Genomic DNA, 21,922 nt, shown 5'->3' with positions numbered 1-21,922 from the left:
ATGGAAAATGTAATGAGAAATTAGGCATATAACTCAGCACAATAAACACGATGAAGTAAACAATAACCCCCCACCCCGCCCTGCACCATCCCCAACATGTGCGGGCATAGAGTCCCTGAAAAACCCAAAACAAAAACAAAGGTCCCCAATGGACTTGGGTACTGAAGGGAGGGAAACAGTCGGGCCCGCAATCCGCATCACCAGGCTCCACAGGGGAGGTCCCAGAGAGGCGGGCCGCAAGCTCCGAGCAAAAAGGGTGAAGGAGTAGAGAGAAAAGGGGGAAAAGTAAATCCATGGGGACCAGGCACCCAAGCCAGTTGGGTGCAGGGGACGAAAAACCGCTGGGCGGCAGGACGGGCTGTGGACGCAGCCCAGGTAGTGGAGAAGACATCAAGATACCCGGCGTCCTCCGCCGGACCCGAGACGAACTGAGTCCCCTGGTGAAAGAAAGTTGTGCATGAAGCATGAAACAAATAAGGAAGGCCGTCCAAGTTAGGGAAAAAATAGCAGCTCCCCTCTGTACCCCAGGAGTCCCGTAGCTCAGGAGTGTTCACAGTCCGGATGGTCTGGTACAGAGGGGGTAGGCAAGGAGGGGGAAGATGATCTGGTCAAGGGTGACCAACAGAAGGCCTCAGCAAAAAAGGAGACAATCCAGGGCAAAACATAGGGAAGCATCAATCAGGCGGGAAGGCGACCCCCGGCCGCTAAGCACGGGCCTCCAGGCGTTCCAGCCAGGAGATGACCGCCTCAGGATCTTCAAAAAAATGCACGCGGTCCTCACCTTCCACCCGAAGACGAGCAGGGTACATCATGGCATATTTGATGTGTTTTATCCGTAGCCTCTTCTTGGCCTCCAGGAATCCCTTGCGGCGTCGTTGCACTTCTGCCGAGAAGTCCGGAAACACCGCCACTCTCCCGCTGTCCAGGGGAATATTGCCTTTCAGCCTCGCCAGACACAAGATGGCGTCCCTGTCACGGTAGTTGAGGAGTTTCGCTATGAATGTGCGCGGTGGGACCCCCGGGGGCGGCGGGCGACCGGACAGTCGATGTGCCCGCTCCACCACGAATGTGGGCGACAGGGACTCCCTGCCATAGGTCTGGATGAGCAGCCGCTCCAGGTAGGCGGCGGGGTCAGGTCCCTCCACACCCTCCGGCAGGCCAACGAATCTCAGGTTACAGCGGCGCAGCCTGTTTTCCAAATCGTCCTGTTTCTGTAAGATCTAAGCAACCTGCTGCTGGAGATGGTCGGCAGAGTGCTGAAGGGGGGGAGGGCATCCTCCATATTGCCAAGTCTGGTTTCAGCCTCTGACACCCTGTCCCTCAGCTGCCGCATGTCCTGTCTGATAAGGGAGATATTGACTTTCACCTCATCAATCTTGCTGGTGAGAGTCGCCTGGCATGCCGAGATTGCCTCCAGGACCGCCGCGTTATCCGCTCCCGCCGCCGCATCGGAGCCTGAAGGGCACTCGGCGCCATTTTGAGGGGAAGCTTCCTTGTCCTGGCGGCGGAACTTGTCCAGTTTGGCGGCCGCCTCAGACGACTTTTTCGGCGGGGACATAACTGCAGAGGTGCGGGGTGTCCCAGCGAGCAGCGGTGCACCAGTAGCGGACTCGGGGGGACAGGATTTACAGGTAAGGATGATAGTCCGGCGGAGCTCCAGCTACATGCGTCCTATCGCATGCCGATCCAGGCCACGCCCCCATTTGATATCCTATTTAGTTCCATTTTAATTTAGTTTAACAATGGTATATAATTTTCTTTATATAGGCTTTCGGGTTCTGTTGTTAATATAATCCCCAGATATTTTAAACCTGTGTTTTTCCAAGAGAATGGGAATTCCTGTCTCAGTTTTTCTTCTTCTTTTTTTATGTTAATATTTAGTATCTCAGATTTTAACGGATTGATTTTTAAATTGGAGAGCTCTCCGTATTTTCTTAGGATTTCCATCAGATTGGGGAGGGTTATTCTTGGGTTGGAGATGTAGAGCAGAACGTCGTCCGCAAATGCGGCTACCTTGTGCTTCACATCGCCCACCATTACTCCTGTGATGTCTGGGTACTTCCTTATGGTTGCCAGTAGGGGTTCCAAAGAGAGGACAAACAGCAGCGGGGATAAGGGACATCCCTGTCTTGTTCCATTAGACATTCCAAATGGTTCTGAGTGGGTCCCATTAACCTTCACCCTAGCAGTAGGGTGGTTGTATCAGTGGCGTCACTAGGGTTGGTGTCACCTGGTGCGGTAAAACATGGTGTCACCCCCCCCCCCCCCTATATTCGGGCCGGGCAGCAGCTCAGCGTTGGCGTTTTTTGAAGCAGGTTGCGACGGTCAATAAGGCCTACAGGATAGCAGATTAGGCACTTCCTAATGGCTCAGTCCCTAGGAGCAGTAACGGATAATGGCTGACAGGCCATCCTGCCAGACCCAGCAAAATTGCAGCAGTGATCCCTCCGGTTATACGTTCGCTCCCTCTGGGTTAACCAGGCTGACTTTGGTCAGTAGTGTAGCCCGTCTGTACCCTGGCAGTGTCACAGTCTTTCTCTCTCTGGTGGTGCTGGGCAGTGTGGCTCTCTCTGACTTCCCCCAGCACAGTCCTCTTTATGGTGGAGCACTCCCTCCCTCAGCTTTTTCCCAGGTTCCCAGTCCTCAATCTCTACCCCTAGCAGAGTTCATTCTGGGGCTGTGGTCTGCTCCCTGTGGACAACAAATGGGGCCGCCAATCTTCCGGGACTACATGTCCCATGATGCCCCCTAGTCTCTTCTGATTGGCCCTCCGCGGTGGCCAGCGGGAAGGGAAACAGACCGGGCAGTAAGCTGGGCGGCAATCAGATGAGAGCCGCTCTCTCTTCTCCTGCACTGCTGACAGGAGAAAAGAGGGGGGAAGTGGGGAAGATAAACTGACAGCCCGCAGCTCGCTACCTGTTCTCTGGTGGACTGAGCGAGGAAAAGAGCCTGCTGTCACCGCTTAATCATACCTCCCTACTTTTTAACTTCACAATGAGGGACACTGGAGTAGTAAAAAGACCTGCAGCATGCTAGCTTGCGGTAAATTGTGGGAGGGGCTTAAGGGATATGTTTAAACAAAACCCAGGCTTCCTTGTACCTATAAAATATGCTTCGATTGCTTTGTCTGAGCCTACCTAAAGAATAAATTCAATAAAATAGTCAGCGACTGCTTAGCAACCAGCAACTGTTGAGACAATGAAGACTTTGGTGAGAAGTATATAATGTACAGTATTGTGTATATAGTGCGGGAGTGTGTAAAGCAGAGCACAGGGGTTGGGGAGTGCTGCAGCCAGTGACGGGTTTAGGATACATAGTGCAGGCTGCAGGGGTCCAGGGTGTGTAATGCAATGGGTTCAAGATTTAGATGAATGTAATGCACAGAGGGCTATAGCCAGTTCCAGGTTTAGGAGTACATGATACACACAGAGAGCATGTCCAGGAGTACATAATGCACAGAACGCAGGGCCCAGGAGTGTGTAATGTATAAAAAAAAATTAGGAGTACAAAACAAAAAGAGTGCAGGAGACAGGGGTGTGTAACTCACAGTGTAGGGGTAAGGAAAGGGCAAAATTCCTCCCACATACAAGAGATGGTCAGAGACTACTGACATGATACAGGAGATGGTCAGAGACTGCGGAAATAATACAAGAGATGGTCAGAGACTGCAGACATGATAAAGGAGATGGTCAGAGACTGTGGAAATAATACAAGAGATGGTCAGAGACTGCGGACATGATACAAGAGACTGTCAGGGACTGCAGACATCATACAAAAGACTGCCAGAGACTGCGGACATTATACAGGAGATGGTCAGAGACTGCGGACATTGTACAGGAGACGGTCAGAGACTGCAGACACTATACAAGGAGACGGTCAGAGACTGCGGACATTATACAGGGGTGTTGGAGATTGCGGACATTATACAGGGGTGTTGGAGATTGCGGACATTATACAGGGGGTGTTGGAGATTGCGGACATAGTACAGGGGGTGTTGGAGATTGCGGACATTATACAGGGGGTGTTGGAGATTGCGGACATTATACAGGGGGTGTTGGAGATTGCGGACATTATACAGGGGGTGTTGGAGATTGCGGACATTATACAGGGGTGTTGGAGATTGCGGACATTATACAGGGGGTGTTGGAGATTGCGGACATTATACAGGGGGTGTTGGAGATTGCGGACATTATACAGGGGGTGTTGGAGATTGCGGACATTATACAGGGGTGTTGGAGATTGCGGACATTATACAGGGGGTGTTGGAGATTGCGGACATTATACAGGGGGTGTTGGAGATTGCGGACATTATACAGGGGGTGTTGGAGATTGCGGACATTATACAGGGGGTGTTGGAGATTGCGGACATTATACAGGGGGTGTTGGAGATTGCGGACATTATACAGGGGGTGTTGGAGATTGCGGACATTATACAGGGGTGTTGGAGATTGCGGACATTATACAGGGGGTGTTGGAGATTGCGGACATTATACAGGGGGTGTTGGAGATTGCGGACATTATACAGGGGGTGTTGGAGATTGCGGACATTATACAGGGGGTGTTGGAGATTGCGGACATTATACAGGGGGTGTTGGAGATTGCGGACATGCTTCTGTAGTATACAAGAGACTGGATACATAGTAGATGACATATTACAGCAGCACGTAAAATACTGTTGAAGTTCAATTTTTTTGAAGTTAAAAAGAACATGGATGATCCCTTCCAGTGATAATGTGCCAGCAGTGGAAGGGTTACCTGCAATTTGTCTCGTCCCAGCTTCTCTTATCCTGACGAGTCTGAATGCCATTCAAGCAGCGTGGTGTGCCTCCTCCCCCCTCCTCCTCTGTACACTCAGTCAGGAAGTAAACATGATCACAGCAAGAAGAGGAGGGGCGGATTCAGTGAGTGAACTCCGAGTCCGTACTCCGTACACACAGTGACAGAGAAGACTGCAGGCAGCTGGAGAGACGTCCCGGCGTGTAGACAACCCGCTGCCCGCACACGCTGGGGGCATTTCAGGAATGTTTGGACTCGGTTTAGGCTTAGGTGGTGTCACCCCTCTGGCGGGTGTCACCCGGTGCGGACCGCACTCCCCGCACTCCCCTAGTGACGCCACTGGTTGTATATTGTTTTTATCCATGCCAGGGGCGTAACTACAGGGGTTGCAATTGCAACCGGGCCCCATGCTCCAGGGGGCCCATGCAGCTCCACTGTATACCTGGATAGGAGGGGCGGTGGGGGCAGCATGTAGAGAAATCACTGTCCTCCTTTTTCCTCCTGTAGCTGCAGGAGGAAAATGGAGGAGATTGGTTCCTCTGTATGCTGCCCCTGCCACTCCTCCTATCCAGTTCACTTGTGTTCTGCTGTCTCTTGGCCCCTGTGTGCTCCCCTGCCCCCCCCCCCACTGTGCCAACTGCAGAACTTGTGAAAGGGTCCCACTGCGGGACCGTAATAAAGGGTCCCGCAACGAGAGTGAAGGGCCCCGGATCAGTGGGAGGAGCCCCAGGCTTGAAAGGAAGGGCCCCGGCTAGGTTTCCGGGGGGCCCTGCATGGTTGCTTGCACCAGGGCCCTGAAGGTTCTAGTTACGCCTCTGATCCATGCCAGCATTTTACCTTCAATCCCCAATTCCTCCAGGGTTCTAATCATGAACTCCCAACTTACCCTGTCAAATGCTTTTTCTGCATCTATTGATAATATTAATCCCTGGGATCCACTCCTCACCATCTGTTGCAACAATAGGAGTGTTCTCACTCTGTTGTCCCTTCCCTGTCTCCCCGGTATAAAGCCCACTTGGTCGTTGTGGACCTAATTTGTCATCAGGTTCTTTAATCTGGTTGCCAACACTTTTGCAAAAAGTTTTTTATCTATATTTAGTAATGAGATGGGTCAGTAACTAGAGCATATTGTAGCATCTTTTCCTTCCTTTGGGATAACTGTACAGTAATTGAGGCGAGGAGGGCTTCTTTGCTCATTTCGTATACTTGGCCTAAACCATTAAAATAGTCTCTTAATTTGGGTAACAGTAGATCTTTATACTTCTTATAGTAGTTTATTGTAAACCCATATGGTCCGGGGCTATTTCCTGAGTTAGTGGTTTTAGGGCTATTTTTATTTCTTCCTCTGTAATCGGAGCTTCTAAGTAATCTATTTTTTCTTGTTGTAACTTGGGGAGATTTGATTCTCTTATATATTACTGTATTTTGCTTATTTTATTTGGGCCCTTCTTCTCTGTTGACTCTTTAATGTTATATAATTTCCCACAATACTCCTGGAACACCTTTGCTATAGTTGAATATATGAATTCCCCCTTTCCATCTCTAATCTTCTCTACATAGTTCATTGTTTCCTTTTTATGACCCTTGCCAAATTCTTCCCGATTTTGTTTTTCCATTGATAGTTCTCTTTTATGAGATTGTTATTACTCTGTCTAATTTCTTGTACTAATATTTCTTTTAATTCATCCCTTCTTATTTCTAGTTAGTGTTGGATCTCTATATTCTGGGTGCTTTTTTGTTGTTGTTCTAACCCATAGATGACGTTTATCAATCTTTCTTTTTTCTCTACTCTCTCTTTTTTCCTCCTAGCCCCTTTAGTGATCAAAATACCTCTCATATAAGCTTTTTGAGCTTCCCATAGTATATTTTTTTATGTTTCTTCCTTTTCATTTATTTGGAAATAAAATTCTAATTCTTTTCCTATTTCTGCTCCCCATTTCTCTTAAAAGTTCCTCATTTAGTCTCCAAGTGTTCATTTTAGTCTGTCCCCCTTCTATTTTCAACTTAATCTTAACTGGGGCGTGGTCTGACCATGTTCTGATCCCTATTTTTTATCTCTGTCACTGCCTCTATTCCTCTATGTTCAATCAATATATAACCGATTCTTGAATGCATCTTATGTACAGAGGAGTAGAATGTATAGTCCCGTTCTTTTGGGTGAAATACCCTCCATGTGTCCAAGAGTTGATGCTGAAATAACTTATTTTTAATCATTTGTGTGTGGTTCTACATCTCTGTACATTCGATGTGTTATCCACCTCAGGATCCAAACATAAATTGAAATCTCCGGCCATTATCACCCACCCCATTTTAAACTCCTCTAATTTATCTAGTATTTTCCCCAAGATATTCCATGGGTTTATCATTTGGACAACATATATTTACCAAAGTTACCTCTTTTGAAAACAGTTTCCCTTTCAAAAAGAGATATCTACCCTCATTATCTGTTGTAACGAGACCCTTGCTCGCTCGCTTCCGCTCTCCCGACACTCCTCTGCTACTAGTGAGTCAGCTTACAGATCGCAACGTCTGATGGTTCGCTCATCCAAGGCTCCGGGATCCAAACTACAGCTATGTGCCGTTCGGAATCCATTAGAACAAACACCAGGCAGGCTGTATGCAAGTTCAAACAGGACGACCATTTATTGGAAGTACACAGCACACTTTTATACAGAATTTGTAACATCCCGCCCCAACAACCGCTTTCCTATTGGTCAATTGTAAAGTACATGTAGTCCTCCTGGCCATGCAAATGAGGACTTGAAAATTAGTCAGCAGGGATTGGTCCGATAGCTTGATTAGAAGGACTGTTATGGGTAATGAGACAGAAGCCCCAGGGGGCAATCAATGTACACAATAGCCAGACACAGAACAATGGAGCCGCCTGGAGCCGTAAGACAGGGCAATCCACATTCCCTCCCAATACACAAACAAAAGGAAAACCTTTCTGACATTGAAAGATATTTAATATACACAGCATTTAGGAATTACAGATTCCATGGCAAACGGGAATAAATCTTAATATTTCTATATGGAGATATTGCTGACAAATATGAAGCAATCCAAACCATTACTTATCTGTCTTTAAATTCCAGTGACGGTGAATACTGTCACATCTGTTATCCTGTCTTCCAGAATAAACTGTATTCTGCTTTTTTGTTGCAGAGTCTGCATAATACCAGATGGGGTGGTCTTTTGAGTATAACCTAGTATTGGATGAGTGTGGGATATGAGTTTCCTGCAGGAAGACTATGTTAGCTTTCATATTTTTAATTTCTTTCATGATTTTTTGTCTTTTTTCCGGGGTGTTTAGACCTCTGACATTATGTGTCACAAAATGTATTTCTGTCATCTAATTCGTAATGGATTGTTTAACATTTCTTTACCACTTATTAAGGGGGAATTATTTCTGACTGGAGCATAGGATATATTCTTAGGGCAGTAGTTGTTTTTTCCTATCCCCCCCCCTCTCCCCAAACCCCCCCTCTTTTCCCCTCAACCTCCCTCCCCCATTCCCTTCCTTTGATTGTGTGCCAATGGGGTTTTGGCCCTCTTCCCCTGGGCCTTCCCAGTCGATCCGCTACCTCCCTCCTTATATCGACATTTTCCCCTCGGGTGGTGCTCTGCACCTGTAAGCCTGGTTCCCTTTTCCTCACTCATGGAACCATCAGAGGTTGATTGTCCCAACTCCCCAGCATCCCGTCCAGTTCTTTTCAAGACTCTTCTTCCGTCTCCTCACCCTTCCTCACCCCCTCCCCCGCCAGTCACCTCCACTCCCTCCCGCCGCCCTCTCCCTCACTGTGCCGTCTCTTTTTTCTCCAAGTTATTTCTTCTTTGTTTTCAAATGCCATTGATCTTCTTCTTCTTCCTCTCCACCTATTTCCCAGAGGGCTGTCCAACCGGGTATTTTCGGCATAGGGATTTTCAGGCTTTTACCAAACTCTTCTAGATCTTCTGGGAATCTCAGTTTTAGTGTCTTCCCTTCTCTTCGGACTCCCAAACAGGCCGAAAGCCCCAGAAATAAGAGATGTTTTGTTGTTTCAAAAGGTCCACCATCGGCTTTAATATCCGCTTCCTTGTCAATGTCTCCTGGGATAGATCAGCAAAAACTTGTACATTCACATCTCTATATTTCAAAGGGGCCGGCTTTTTAATTTTTCCCAAATCTTAGCTCTTGTCTCGTATCTATGAAATCTTACTATTAAATCCCTTGGAGAGTCCTTTGGTGAATTCTGTGGTTTCCTGATCCTATGCACTCTTTCAATTCCACGTTTTGCTGTTATTTCTCTTTCTAGTAGAGGGTTAAACACTGCTTCCAATATTTCTTCCAGTTTTTCCTCTTGCCCAATTTCTGGTATTCCTCTGACTCTTAAGTTTTGCCTTCTATCTCTATTTTCCCGGTCTTCCCGTTTATAAAGTATGTCTCTTTGGGCTATTTGTGTTCTCCTTATTTCTTCCTTTTTAGTGCTTTTCCTTGGTTTTCCGTTTTTTCTTCTACCTTCTCAACTCTCTGCGATAATTGTCCTATGTCTTCATGTAAGATTAGCATATCTTTTTTAATAGATTTTTCTAAATTTGAGAACATTTCTTTTATTTCATCTTTAGTGGGAACTTGGTCTTTAACTTTCATCGCTTCATCTCCTCCTATATCAGGGTCTTAATCCATCTGTACATTGTCCATTTGAACTGGGGTATTACCTTCACTTTTCTCTGTTGTTTTTTGGTTGCGGGTTTTTATTACTTTCATTGCTTTGTTTTAGTTTTGTTGGTGTTAACTTTTTACTATTTTCCCCGGTAGCTTCAGGGGTCATGTACTTTTTAATAGACCCTGGACTGGTACTTAATTTTGGTAATTTTCCTCCTCCGTCTTTACCTGATTTTTTTTTTTAATTTTTAGACAGTCTTTTTCCTTATCTTTGCTTCCCCCCTGTGTATAGGAGAATAATTTATGTAAAAGATTTTTTCAGCTGCCTGGTGGTTCCTTTCTCCCCCCAGTTGTTGCCTCTTCTATTGATCAATAGGTACTGTGCAGCTTCCAAAATATTCAGTGATAAAGCTTTTAAGTTTTTAGCAGCCTCTCCACCATATGCCCCTTTGAAGGTCCTTAGATGGTGTCTTCAGCATAGATTACTTTAAATCATGCAAGCAAAGAGATCACTTTTTAGCACTGTATATCTACAGGTATAATTCTTGTATATGCTTATTATTGGCTTAGATTTATCATGGAATTCCCAAACATTTGGGGGGTAAATCCCCTCTCACCTCTCCCCGCTTCTCCGGCTTCATACGGTGTGTACTCCATGGCTGCAGATCACACAGGCTTCCAGCTGACACGCCACTCCGCACTTTTCAGGGCCAGCCAACTGCCGGCGTCTCCTCCCGTCGCTGGCCGGGCACACATGTCCTCCCGGCATCTCTGCGGCTCACTCTCCGGAACCTCCTCCGGTGTCAGTCCCTCCTACTCTGATATCGGGAACTTCCGCCGGCGACCTGGCGCTCAGGGACAGCTGGTAGGTGGAGGTACAGGCAGGGGGGACTGGTCAGTTTGGACCGGCAGGGATCTCAGGCAGGTAGGTAGGGGGGAGCATTGGTCTGTGTCGAGCCGCATACTGGACGGGCGCTCTCCTGGAGTTTAGTCTAATCCACCTCCCGGCGCCATTAGCAGGCCCCTCCCCTCTCAAGAGACTTGCCCTTCCTTCCACACTGAATATTTAATAAAACAACTACATTGTATCAAACAAGCTTGTGTATAAATAACAACTACCGTGATTATTATGCATCTACCTGATGATGGTGAGGGATGGTGTGACCTTCCTGTGTGGAATCCCAGGAATACAGAGGACGGGGACATCTCTCTGGTGGGTTCCCATTACTGGATCCATCTGTGGGAAACACACACACTGACTGAATACATTGTTTCTATGTGTTTATCAGATGGATGGGGGATCTAGGTGGACCCTCCATACTGCTCTCTCCTTTACAATAAAGTCTCCTCTTACCCGGTGATGTGAGGGGCGGCTTATTCTCCATCACAATGTCCTTCCCAGCACCCCTCACCTCTCCTGTCAGCAACTCAATGATCGCTCTGGTGACTTCTAGAATCTTCTTTTTATTTCTCTATTCTATCAGGGAGGGAGTTGGAGGCAATGTGATGGTCATATGATCTCCAGACTTCACAGGAGGAAAACTCTAGATTTGAACACAAATAGTAAAATCAAATGACATTCCCAGAATCCTCCTCACCTCACTGGTCAGGTCTCTTTTTATTTAAAGGTTTCTGATATTACATACAATGCAGGTCCAACAGCCCTACTTTGAAAGTAAGGAGGCCTGGGGTTCAGCCCACATCCTAAGAGCACCAGAAATAAAGAGTCGGATAGAGGGATATTGGAAGCAAGAGCTGTGAGGTCAGTGTGATTTCATAGAATTCTTTGACTCGGATTGGAGGGACATTGGGAGGAGGAGCTGTGTGGTCTGTGTCATGTCATAGCAGTGGGGGAATTACCAGGGTTGCAACAGTCGCACTTGCGCTGGGGCCCTGGAGTTCCGCCACTGTAGGGGGGCCCGCCGCTGCTCAGGAGATAGTACACTGGTCATTAACGTGCACTCTCACAGGCACACAGTTCCTGCCCATCCTCTCTGCCCGCCCATTGAGTTCAGTAGGGTAGGGAGATGGACCCGTATCAACCTTTCTTGATGACTGGCTACCCTACTTTCTCTCTTCTGAAAATCCCAAAATCATTCTCGGTGACTTCAACATCACTGTTAAAAATAACACTCCTGCTACTTCTAAACTTCTCAGTCTAACCTCCTATTTTGATCTGAAGCAATGGATTCATGCTTCTACTCACTCTGATGGCAACACCCTTGACTATGTATTCTCTTACCTATGCACTCTGTGCAACCTCTCCAACAATCATTTTTCTCTCTCTGATCACCACAATATTAGTTTCATAATCTCCGAGACTCTCACCTCCTCTCCCTCCAACCACCTAACAGTTACCCATAGAAACCTTTGCCACCTAACCCTTCTCTTCCCTGATACTGACCACCTCTTTGACAAAATCTCACCCATGTCCTGCCCCAAACTTACCACTTCTGTCTACAATAGATCTCTGTCCTCCACCCTGGATGAGCTCGCCCCCCTCAGTACACACAGATTAGGCCCCAAACCCTACAACCTTGGCAAACAGACGACACCAGAAGTCTCAAAAAACATCTCTTGAGCGCCTCAGGTGTAAGAATAAGTCTTCTAAAGACTTCAACCAATATAAATCTGCCCTCCAAAAATACAAATCCTGTCTCCTCACTGCCAAGCAGACCTATTTCATCACTCTCATTATCATCCCATGCCCATCAACCCTTCTCTACCCTTAACGCTACTTAGTCCTCCACTGCCTTCATCCACTAACTGATCCAATGCCCAGGAGATCGCCAATCACTACAAAAATAAGATTGATACAATTTGTGATGAGATCTCTGCTGTACAGATATCATTTCATATTCACAAGCTCAATCAACTCTTCCCTTTTTCAACCCTGCTACTATAGACGAGGTTGCTAAACTTTTTTCAACACCCACCTAACCACCTTCCCCCTGGACCATGTACCATTGAAAATATTGCGGTCACCCTCTGACTCTATTCTACACTCTGTAACCCATATCTTCAATTTCTCCCACTCTTCTGGCATCACTCCCATACTTAAAAAGACCTTCATTGGACCCAACCAATCTGAACAACCTACACCCCATCTCCTTGCTTCTCCTTTTCCTCCAAACTTCCTGAATGTCTAGTCTGCAAGGAACTGAGCGCCCATTTCACTGAAAATAATCTTCTTAAACCCTTTCAATCACGATTTCCCCTTCAACACTCCACAAAAACTGCTCTCCTTAAACTCCAACTTAAACTGCTAACGGCCAAATCCAATGGACATTATTCTGTACTCCTACTTCTGGGCCTCTCTGCTGCCTTTGACACAGTAGACCACCCCCTCCTTCTTAAAAAAACTCCAATCCTTTGGTCTCCGTGACTGTACTCTTTGCTAGTTCTCATCCTACCTATCCCACCACACCTTCAGCGTCACAACTTTACTTCCTCCTCTCCCCTTCCTTTCTCTGTCAGGGTCCCACAAGGTTCTATTCTTGGACCACTCCTGTTCTCCATCTAAACCTCTTGCCTGGGTGAGCTCATAGCCTCCGTGCCTTCCAATACATTTCTACACTGATGACACTCAAACCTTTGTCTCTACCCCTCAGCTAACTCCATCAGTCTCCTCACATATAACTAATTTACTTACAGACATATAAACATGGATGTCACATCACTTTCTCAAACTCAGTCTATCAAAAACCAAGCCCATAATATTTCCTTCCCCACGTGCCCCTTCCCCTGACTTCTGTGTCAAAAATCAACATCTCAACTCTCCACTCGTCCCCGCATTTCAGAGTGCTAGGTGTAATCCTGGACTCTCAACTATCCTTTCGGCCCCACATCCAATCACTGTCTAAATCTTGCCTCCTCAACATCTCCAAAATACCCTCCTTCCTAACCAATGACATCGTAAAGCTCCTAGTTCCCTCCCTGGTCATCTCTTTCCTCAACTATTGCAACTTCCTCCTCAGATTACCTTTACATGGGCTAACCCCCTTCAGTCCATCATGAATGCTGCTGCCAGGGTTACCTACCTTACCAAACACTCAGCATCTGCTACCCCTCCCTGCCAATCCCTCCACTGGCCTCCATTCAGTGTACCCCAAAGCCATCCACAACTCAGCTCTCAGTAACATCACTAACCTAGTCTCACAATACCAACCAAAACATTCTCTTTGTTCCTCTCAACACCTCCTGCTCTCTAGCTCCCTTGTCACTTCCTCCCATGCTTGACTCCAGGGATTCTCCTAAGCCTCTCACATCTTCTGTAACTCCCTATCCCACTTTGTCTGTATATCTCCTACTCTGTCCACTTTTAGACCATCCCTGAAAATCCTTCTGTTCAGAGAAGCCTTTCCTGCCCCACCTAACAACTAAACTTTTATTTTCTCCATCGGCTTATCCCCCACAGTAATTGCCTTTTGTATCCTTGTAAGCTCTAATCAGCATTGTAACTGTACTGTATGCCATCACGTTGTGCAAACTGTTGGCACAATACAAGGGCGTAACTACAGGGGTTGCAATTGCAACCGAGTCCCATGCTCCACCTGAATAGGAGGGGTGGGGGGCAGCATGTAGAGAAATCAGTCCTCCTTTTTCCTCCTGTAGCTGCAGGAGGAAAATGGAGGAGATTGGTTCCTCTGTATGCTGCCCCCGCCACTCCTCCTATCCAGTTCATTTGTATTCTGCTGTCTCTGGGCTCCTGTGTGCTCCCCTGCCCCCCCCCCCCACCAACTGTGCTCCCTCCCCTCTCCTGCAGGCTGCTGCAGGAAATCTGTCACAATAGAGAACCAGGAAGGGGTCAGTAAATATGTAATTTACCAGCTCCTTCCTTTTCTGAATGGACAGAGTCATAGTCAGTGACATTGTAAAAAAATAAAATAAAATTATAAAAAATAATACATTTAAAGTACCGAAAAATAAAAACTACTGACACCAGTGGGTGAACTTCTAGGATCACAAAGGTCACACTTGCGACCGGGCCCTGGCATTCCACCACTGCGGGGAGTCCCCAAGATGGCAGGAATGAGGCCCACTGCAGAACTTGTGAAAGGGTCCCGCTGCGGGACTGTAATAAAGGGCCCCGCAATGAGAGTATAGGGCCCCAGGATCAGTGTGAAGAGCACCAGGCTCGAAGGGAAGGGCCCCGGCCAGGGGGTCCTTCTTTGTTTCTTGCACCAGGGCCCTGCGCCTCTAGCACAATATAAATTCTGTATAATAATTATAATATATGTGTGTATCATCACCTGCTGGAGATAAAAGAGGTAACAGTGACTATGGAGGAAGAGGACGGACATGACCGAGGGGGGGGGGGGGAGGGTACTGGGTGAAAATAAGATCTTATTACCTCCTCTGCTGCTGCTCCCAGTGACGTCTCCTCGCTACTTTGTCCCGACTCACCTTTCACCCGGAACTTCCTATTTATACCTGACATCACTTCCTGTCTGTAGCTGACATCACTTCCTGTCTTCCATAGAGACTGTCTGGGTAGAAGGGAGATCACCACCTTGTGGAGCTCAGAGGAACTGCATCCCCGGGAAACGTCTCGTAGTGTGAACACAGCCTTGTGCTAAGTGTTTGTACTGTTTATCCTTATAGATGGGTCATCTCCACCACTACCAAGAGCAATATATTACTGCCTATTACAATAAGGTGACCAGATTTTTTAAATGAAATCCGGGGACATTTATTTTTTTTATTGGCAAATGGAAATCTATTTTATAATCATATTTTCTTCTAATTATATATGCGGTGTATGTGGGATGTGTTTATGGAATGGTTGTAAGATAAATACATTATTTCTCACATTTCCTCCACGAGATGGAAAAAAAAAAAGATACTTCTTAGAATTGTTTGGGATATGACTACCAAATGTTAAGGAGATAAGAGGAAAGACTTGGAGGGGAGGGGATGGGGGCGGCAAAATCCAATACAACCCGGGCAGGAGTGATGGTGTCACTCTCTCTGCAAAAGGTAAGAAATATTGTAGAGCTGCAATGTGCAAATAGTGGTGAGACCCCCCCCAATATATATATGTATAATCATAATAATAAAATATGCACATCAATTGTACATTGTATTATGATTATATATCAGGGGGTCTCACCACTATTTGCACATTGCAGCTCTGCAATATTTCTTTCGTTTTGCAGAGAGGGTGACAACATCACTCCTATATTCTAATACACGGGATGATTAGCATCTCTGTTATTATTATTGTATGTGGGGAGTTTCACCATTATTTGCACATTGAAGCTCTACAATTTCTCAGAATATTTTTGCAGAGAGGGTGACACCATCACTGCTATGCTGGAATACATTGGTGGATTTGCACTGGATATTCATGTATAGGTGTCACCATTGCACTTATAAGTCCATTTGTAAAATATTATAGATGAAGTGTAGGGCAGTGCTGCATTTTTGGCTTTTTATTGTTACACATTAGATGAGGGAACCGGCTAACAAGAGTCTCTTATTGCTTTTCAGATTTTTTTACTTGCATTGTAGATGTTTTACTGGATTTCTTATGTCCTATGTGTACTGGTAACCAGTGGCTCTGCATACTGGTTGTCAGTGTGCCCCCTCTATGCTGGAGGTCGGTGTGCCCCTCTATGCTGGAGGTCAGTGTGCCCCCTGTATGCTGGAGGTCAGTGTGCCCCTCTATGCTGGAGGTTAGTGTGCCCCCTGTATGCTGGCGGTCAGTGTGCCCCATGTATGCTGGCGGTCAGTGTACCCCCTGTATGCTGGAGGTCAGTGTGCCCCCTGTATGCTGGCGGTCAGTGTACCCCATGTATGCTGGCGGTCAGTGTACCCCTGTATGCTGGAGGTCAGTGTACCCCCTGTATACTGGCAGTCAGTGTGTCCCATGTATACTGGCGGTCAGTGTGTCCCCTGTATGCTGGAGGTCAGTGTTCACCCTGTATGCTGGAGGTCTGTGTGCCCCCTGTATGGTGGAGGTCAGTGTGCCCCCTGTATGCTGGAGGTCAGTGTTTTCCCTGTATGCTGGCAGTCAGTGTGCCCCCTGTATGCTGGAGGTCAGTGTGTCCTCTGTATGCTGGGGGTCAGTGTGCCCCCTGTATGCTGGCGGCCAGTGTGCCCCCTGTATGCTGGAGGTTAGTGTGTTCCCTATATGCTGGCAGTCAGTGTGCCCTCTGTATGCTGGCAGCCAGTGTGCCCCCTGTATGCCGGAGGTCAGTGTGTCTCCTGTATGCTGGTGGTCAGTGTGCCCCCTGTATGCTGGCGGCCAGTGTGCCCCCTGTATGCTGGAGATTAGTGTGTCCCCTGTATGCTGGTAGTCAGTGTGCCCTCTGTATGCTGGAAGCCAGTGTGCCCCCTGTATGCCGGAGGTCAGTGTGTCCCCTGTATGCTGGAGGTCAGTGTGCCCCCTGTATGCTGGAGGTCAGTGTGCCCCCTGTATGCTGGAGGTCAGTGTTCCCCCTGTATGCTGGCGGTCAGTGTGCCCCCTATATGCTGTTGGGATAAGGCTGCAGCGGCACAAGGACCTGTCGCAGTAAGAAATAAATCAATGATAAACAGACACGGTGCAAGGGAGAAATCCGCATTGTTAAGGAAAAAAACATTATAACATATATAAATTGCTACTCAACCTATGTAGTATTTATTTTTTTTAAATTCACAATTTAAACTACGGCTGCTGAAGTCTCCTAACCTGTCAAAAAAGACAGTGTAACAGTTGTTTGATTGCTGGGTGAGAAAAACCCGTAAGGGGTTAATTACTGCTAAAGGAATACTGACACTGCAGCTTCTCACATCAGAGCACCATCCCAGCAGGTGAATAATCAAACAGACCCTGCCATACAGATGTAGTGCCCTCCTAGGTAGGGGCTAGAATGAGTGGATATAGTTTTTGGGACACAGCTCATGCTGTCTTGATGTTTCACACTGATCCAATAGCCATGGAGTATATTGGACAGTGGGTGGAAAGCTGGCAGATGAGAGCATGGATGTCTGTACCAATGTTGTTGAAGTATTTTTCTAATTTGTGTATGTTGTCTAGTACAAGGTGTTATTAAACTGACTATTTCTGTTTTTGGTTGTTTCAGACCTCGGAACATAACTTCCTCCTCTTTTGTGCTTATAAGTCCTATTATAAGCTTTACACAGTGTAGTCCACGAATAGCCTCAAAAAGCAAACTCATTCAAAGGGATTCCATCTACCGTTTAAAATCTTCGTCGTTCGAACAGATTTGATGCAATCTAAAGCCCCGTACACACGTACCGATCGTCGTCATACAAACGTCGGCGGACGAAAGATCTGCCGATTGTACGCTTGTTAGTATGGTGCCTCCGACAGCTGTCTGCGCACATTCTGCGGACAAGAGTCTTTCTTGCAAACATGAAAATTTTTGTATGCCGACACCAGAACGGATGATTGTTCGCCAGTCAGTACAGAATTCTGCCGACAGACTGCAGATTTGCAAGACTGGGCATGCTCAGAAAAGAAAAAACACAGGGAAAGTTAACCATTACATGACATCACTTCTGCAGTCGGCTGTAGTCGGCGGACAAAATTCTTGGGCAGTCTTTGCACTTTTCAACAGACACCGACATCCCGGGGAGAAAAGACGAACGTTTGTATGCCGACGATCGGTACGTGTGTACGGGGCTTTAGATACTGGGAGTAGGGTATACTATGTACCGGGGGTTTGGATGAAAGCTATTGGCATGTAATACCGTGTTGACGGCTGTCGGTTTTCTATAAAGTGTAGTTTCTATCCCACCTTCTTCTTGTATAAGAATTTGTATGTCTAAGTTCACACTACTACACATATATATTTTATCTTGTACCTAGGATCATCAGGACAGATACCAATATATACACAACACATTTTGGTCCAATTTTTCCCTCTGTGTCTGCCCCAGGTCGGGCTCATTTGTTGGGGGTTGGAAGGAAGGCCGTGTGCTAGTAAGCCATGTTTGTATTTATTATGATGTACATAAATACAGATTATGTTCTATGTGTATGAAACACTAATATCGAGTCTGTTAATTTTAAGAGAAAACTGTCTGTACATCTTCATAGTTCTGAAGAAGCCTTGTGTGAAACGCGTTGACCAGTGAACAGACAAAGGTAGAGGAATATGATCCGAAGCAAACACAGTGACGTGCCTCCATCCCTAATGGTTAATGCAAACAGAAAACAGAGGTCATGGGATTTTAAATGAGGCAGGTCACCAACTAAGATATACAAAAATAGAATCTGAACGTAGTCATTATAAATACAGTAATTGATATAAACGTTGACATCATTAACAAATATGATGCAGATATGTATACAAAAAAATCCATATAGTAAGGAGATTGTTATAATAGTAATAAATTATATTCAGTAAAAAAGTACATGGCCGTCACTAAATGTTACATCTAAGTGAAGAGAGGAAATATCTATACCCCCACGAACGTTATGATATATACCAACTTATCCTTATATATGTATGATGTACATGAGTGAAATTAGTAGGACACATTGATCTCCTGTGTATGAGCTGAGCTCAGTTTGGAGCCAGTTTCCTCATTTTATTGAGATCTGGTTTTAAATAAATCAATAAATGTTATTTTAGGATAAATCCATGTAGTTGTCATCTGTCTCATGCTGTGCCCTTAATATCCACACATATGACAGTGGTTCCTTGTGAACATCTGTAGGTTCCCATTTCTCTGAATAGATAGGATGTTGGGACTCTCATGAAAAAAAATGACGTGTGTGTTTTTATTACATTTTGCCACTTTTTTGGTGAATAAGTACAGGTACTATGGTCCCGATACTCATTCACATGGGTGGGGCAGCATCTGGGGGCCCCCTTGGTAAAAGGGGCTTTCAGATTACGACAAGCCCACTGCCTGCAGACATCCACAAGCACAGGGGCCATGGTTTTGGGGAAGAGGCCTGGTATGGTTAAGGAGGGGGGGGGTCTCACTCGTCCCTCCCACTTTCCTGGCCTGCCGGGATAAAGGGTCTGGTATGGATTTTAGGGGAGAACTCGTGCTGTTTTTTTTTTTTTCACATTTTGGCCCCCGAAGGGTCTAGTGTGGCTGGGGGGGGGGCATGCCATTTTTTTCTATTGCCGGCATTCTTTTCTTTCCATTCATCTGTCAGTGGGGAAGCCCGCTGGCAGCTGATGAGTCATGGTTGGTAAGGATGCGGGCAGCCGGCTTCCCGGGTTGCTGCTTAACAACCAGCTATTTCTTCACACAGAATTTGCATCGGTCGATTTTTTGACTGATCTGAATTCGAATCGTTCTGAAAAGTTGGAATTCGTTAGAAAATGAATAAACAAAACAAATTTTAACAGATTTCAACAAAATTCATTAAAATTTCATTTGGAGATTTGGATGCATCCGAATCTAGGAATAACCAAAAATTTGTCAGAATTTGAATTTGCACCAAAACGAATTTCACGTGTCTAACACTTAATGGCCACCCGCTAACAGCTGGGCTCCCAGCCAATGCAAATGGCTGCCGATGACAGGGCCCACTCTCCAGGCATGGATACTCTACATATGTGTGCCATAACACCACCCCGCTGATAGCTGGGGACTCAATGACCACTCGGGACATCCTGGAAGACTTCTGGATACCAAAGGAGGCTCCTGACATCCCATACAGCTGCCCAGCACCAGACCCGCCCACCAATACTTCCAATAGGTAGACAGCTTCATACAAAAATGGTCCTGTAAGTGAGGAGGACAAAAAAAGGAACGCAGCCATTGGCTTATCCTGAACATTTATGGGGGTGGGGTCTTATGGGGGAGGAATGAGGGCAGGGCTATCCAAACGTATGCTGCCATGGAGATCTGTCAGGAAAGCACATTATGGCCACTAGATGGAACTGACCATTATAGGAAATCCCATGACTGGGGGAATGCGGGTCACATTCACAACAACCAGACCTGTAAGTGTTTGTGAAATCTTCCCGCACAAAATGTACTCAGCCAATGAAAGGTAAGGACTCCATTTTTATTTTTCTCCTGCTATCAATGGCCAAAACGGGACAACACTTCATCCACGTCTTTGGTGATCTCTGATCTCCTTATGAAGTGTTTCTTACATGATGAAGATCAGCCATGGAGTATATCTGAGGTGTATATCAGGGTGTGCTTCTTCCACACATGTCCACCAACATTCATATAGAAGACATTTTCCGCACTCAAGGCACTAATTCACCTCCAGAGTTGTGTGGGACCCCTGATGTACAGGAAGACAGGACTTCAGTGAGGAACATTTCCCTCACTCAGGACAGAAATACGGCTTCTCCTCCGTGTGAGATCTCTGATGTCTGGAAAAATTGCCCTTCTGTGTAAAACATTCCCCGCACTCAGGACAGGAATACGGCTTCTCACCAGTGTGCAATCTCTGATGTGTGGAAAGAGTTGACTTCTCTGAAAAACATTTCCCGCACTCAAGACAGAAATACGGCTTCTCACCCGTGTGCGATCTCTGATGTGTGGAAAGAGTGGACTTCTGTGAAAAACATTTCACGCACTCAGGACAGGAATGCAGCTTCTCACCCGTGTGCGATCTCTAATGTGTGGAAAAATATGACTTCCTTGAAAAACATTTCCCACACTTAGGACAGGAATAAGGCTTCTCACCAGTGTGCAATCTCTGATGTGTGGAAAGCATGGACTTCAATGAAAAACATTTCCTGCACTCAGAACAGGAATACGGCTTCTCACCAGTGTGCAGTCTCTGATGTGTGGAAAGATCGGACTTTGCTGAAAAACATTTCCCGCACTCAGGACAGGAATACGGTTTCTCACCAGTGTGAGATCTCAGATGTGTGGAAAGATGGGACTGCAATGAAAAGCATTTCCCGCACTCAGGACAGGAATACGGCTTCTCACCAGTGCCAGTGTGCGATCTCTGATGCATGGAAAGAGTAGATTTCCGTGAAAAACATTTCCCACACTCAGGGCTGGAATACGGCTTCTCGCCTGTGTGAGATTTTTGATGTCGGGAAAGTTGATACTTTACTGAAAAACATTTCCCACACTCAGGACAGGAATACGGCTTCTCACCAGTGTGCGATCTCTGATGCTTGGAAACATCAGACTTCACTGAAAAACATTTCCCGCACTCAGGGCAGGAATACGGCTTCTCACCAGTGTGAGATCTTTTATGCACATTAAGCTGGCATTTAAAATGGAAACACTTCCCGCACTCAGTACAGGAGAATCTCTTATCTGCTGTAAGGACGGCACAGTCCCTCACAGTCTGAGGTTCCTCAGGATAAGAGGAATATAATGGTCCGGCACTGTCCCTCACAGTCTGAGGTTCCTCAGGATTCATTGCATTAAAGGGGGCACAGAACAGTGTTTATTGCATTGAAGGGGGCACAGCACAGTGTTCATTGCATTGAAGGGGGCACAGCACAGTGTTTATTGCATTGAAGGGGGCACATCACAGTGTTTTATTGCATTGAAGGGGGCACAGCACAGTGTTTATTGCATTGAAGGGGGCACAGAACAGTGTTC

The 21,922-nt window shown here is 46.4% G+C and overlaps 2 protein-coding genes and 1 pseudogene across 3 annotated transcripts in view; 1 reads left to right on the top strand and 2 right to left on the bottom strand.

Annotated features, from left to right (window-relative positions):
- Positions 1-21,922, top strand: part of LOC309550242 (uncharacterized protein) — a gene marked incomplete at both ends in the record, with an annotated part of 302,087 nt that overhangs the window by 128,681 nt on the left and 151,484 nt on the right. The window lies entirely within an intron of this gene.
- Positions 20,614-21,922, bottom strand: part of LOC309548821 (uncharacterized protein) — a 110,713-nt gene continuing 109,404 nt past the window's right edge. Inside the window, exons 6-7 of the mRNA XM_082248759.1 lie at positions 21,457-21,561; positions 20,614-20,678 (exon numbers count right to left, since the gene is read on the bottom strand). Of these exons, the coding sequence (XP_082104885.1) occupies positions 20,657-20,678; positions 21,457-21,561 (127 nt within the window). The 3' untranslated portion in view covers positions 20,614-20,656. The remainder of the gene's footprint in view (positions 20,679-21,456; positions 21,562-21,922) is intronic.
- Positions 20,742-21,432, bottom strand: LOC309548823 (annotated as a pseudogene). Its single transcript has 2 exons — positions 21,373-21,432; positions 20,742-21,242 (listed from the first exon to the last, which is right to left on the bottom strand). The product of its transcript is annotated as an uncharacterized misc_RNA (transcript).

The sequence above is a fragment of the Pelophylax lessonae genome (assembly GCF_965119305.1).
Source record: "Pelophylax lessonae genome assembly, chromosome: 3".
NCBI classification, from domain to species: Eukaryota; Metazoa; Chordata; class Amphibia; order Anura; family Ranidae; genus Pelophylax; species Pelophylax lessonae.
This window is presented reverse-complemented; position numbering and strand designations above follow the sequence as displayed.